The sequence below is a fragment of the Triticum urartu genome, chromosome 5 (genome assembly GCF_003073215.2).
Source record: "Triticum urartu cultivar G1812 chromosome 5, Tu2.1, whole genome shotgun sequence".
In the NCBI taxonomy this organism is placed as follows: Eukaryota; Viridiplantae; Streptophyta; class Magnoliopsida; order Poales; family Poaceae; genus Triticum; species Triticum urartu.
The window spans coordinates 34,979,771-34,981,988 of NC_053026.1; the positions used below are offsets into that span (position 1 = coordinate 34,979,771).

The following is a 2,218-nucleotide window of genomic DNA, read 5'->3' on the forward strand; positions in this document are numbered from 1 at the left end:
CTGAGTATATATGCATACAAGCATAACTGAAATAATTTTGTATGGTGAAATAAAACTATAAGCAAAATTTCTTAATTTGCTAGCTGTACCGCAACAATTCCTAGAGGTTCAGGGGAACCAACAGCTATATATACCCACAATGGATTACGCCAGCGGTTGCATGAAAAACAATGGTTAACATATATATACTTCATGAATATATATAAAAAGTGCATGCAGTGACAATCTCACCAACATCAATTATACTGAAACTGGAGATAAATGAGCATAGAAGTGATGTCTGATCATATAGAGAAAAGTCAAATACCACTGTATCAAAGACGACCAGAATTCAGTAATTCACACATAGGGCAGTACACTAATAAATTCACACAGATAAGCTGCACAAATAAGCATATAAATGATGTCTGGTCATATAGAGAAAAGGTCAAATACTACTGCATCAAAGATAAGGCAGTACACTAGTAAATTCACACAAAACATAGGGCAGGGCATTCGATCAATCGTCGCAGCTAGCATAATGCACACTCTACGTTATTGCACTCAATATTCATCAGTCTCTCATCATCAGTACCTCACGAGTCATGAGAGGATCCATAGACATGATCCGCTGCTTGCCCTGCTTCCCAGTCCTACTCACGGCCGAGGATGAGGGCCAGGAAGCTGATGGTGTCTCCCGCCGCGCAGACGAAGATGCCCACGGTTGAGCAGATCCTGAAGAAGAGGTCTCCTGGGTCGGCGACGAGGAAGAGGCGGGCTAGCGCGGCGTAGAAGCAGTGGCCGCCGATGGTGAGCGCGAGCGCGAGGTAGGCGAGGGCACGGCGGACCCAGCGACGGCGGCACTGGAGACGCAGCGCCAGCGCCGCTGCGGCCGCCTGGAGCGCGACGCAGCACAGCATCCCGATACCTAGGGCGTTCATCACAGCTTCCTCCGCGTCCGTCAGCAGGCCGCACCGAAGAAAGAGGGAGGACTGCGGAGGAGGAAATTCAGAACGCGAAGGAACATGAATAGCGACGTGGAAGAGCTCGCCGACTCGTCTTTACATGGCTGCACTGGACGTGGAAGAGCTCGAGTGCGTAGGCCAAGCCGAAGGAGAACACGAAGGCGAAGGCGAAGGAGAAGGCGGTCACGAGCACCCACTCGCTGACCTCTCGGACAACATCCGGACGAGGCGTCTTCTTCGCCACGGTCACCGGTAGCAGATGAGGAAGAGGCGTCTTCTCGCTGCCAGTGCCATCCATGGATCCAGCCTTCTTCTGCGGGGACTCCATGGATCCAAGGCTCCAAGCTAGCTAGTCAGGACAAGTGGACAAGAAGAAGATGAAGCATTAGCATGAAAGTGAAGCATCTCCGGGAACGGGGACACGGAGGAGGAGGGGATGGACTCACCGCCGCTCGTCGATCGATGTGAGAGATGCTTCCCTACTCCTGTACTGATCCCTAGCGTGACTATGGTGTGGTGTTGGAGCCTGGAGGCGGAGGACTATGTTGTGGAGCCGAGACGATGCAAAGGGACGCAGCGTGGGCGCCCACCACGACGTGTCGATCGAGCCGCGCGCGCGCACACAGAGGCCCATGTGACTGTGGACAAAGGAAACCACGGGGAAGGAGAGGGCATGCCATCTTTGGCAATGCAATGGGATGCTTAATTTGCTGGCAGATGTACAAAACTGTGAGTGAACCTCAGCACACCCATGACATGCAGTAAAAAAATAGCTAGCTCATTTTAGCTACGCGCGCGGTCATTTTCAACTAGTATGATTTCTAGTAACACCACTCTTAACGACGGGTGCCAAAGCAATCATTTTAGCAAGCTAGCTTCTACGACATTTTGACCGAATCATTTCATTGTTTTTTAATATCTTTTTTATGCATGATTGGATGTCGTTAGCTGATGCAACCTTAACTTCGAGTTACATTGTGTATTACCACGTGACGCTGGGTTTTCCATAAGATCATTCCCGAGCTTATTTATCTATGTTGAGAATGGATATGGTGGGCCTCCAAAGGTCTGTATGGTCATCTTGACCCTTATCATCTACTTGAAAAGCGTGTCAAAAGAAGGAAGAAAGTGATGGCCATTGATGACACGTCTCCACCAAGGCATAAAGTGCCGAGCCATCACGTGCTTTCCAACAATCCATGCTTTCAAGGCATTATCTTGAGTGAGCTTAATTTTTCTCCCTTTTATCCCTTTTCATATTTTTTTTAATTTCT

At 49.1% G+C, this 2,218-nt stretch overlaps 1 protein-coding gene across 2 annotated transcripts; it reads right to left on the reverse strand.

Annotated features, from left to right (window-relative positions):
• Positions 1–288: 288 nt before the first annotated feature.
• LOC125555533 lies at positions 289–1,480 on the reverse strand. 2 transcript variants are annotated; one of them, XM_048718447.1, is made up of 3 exons: positions 1,391–1,480; positions 1,045–1,289; positions 289–971 (listed from the first exon to the last, which is right to left on the reverse strand). In XM_048718447.1, the coding sequence occupies exons 2-3, from the start codon at positions 1,270–1,272 to the stop codon at positions 633–635; spliced, it is 567 nt and encodes a 188-aa protein (XP_048574404.1). In that variant the 5' UTR covers positions 1,273–1,289; positions 1,391–1,480; the 3' UTR covers positions 289–632. The 2 variants fall into 2 exon arrangements, with proteins under 2 accessions (XP_048574404.1, XP_048574403.1); XM_048718446.1 differs by having other exon boundaries at positions 1,045–1,293.
• Between the last annotated feature and the right edge of the window lie 738 nt (positions 1,481–2,218).

Coding starts and splice junctions, on each gene's coding strand:
- LOC125555533 (XM_048718447.1), bottom strand. CDS start 1,272: ATGGAGTCCCCGCAGAAGAAGGCTGGATCCATGGATGGCACTGGCAGC. Junction 972..1,044: donor TCCACGTCCAGTGCAGCCAT/GTAAAGACGAGT, acceptor CCTCCTCCGCAG/TCCTCCCTCTTTCTTCGGTG.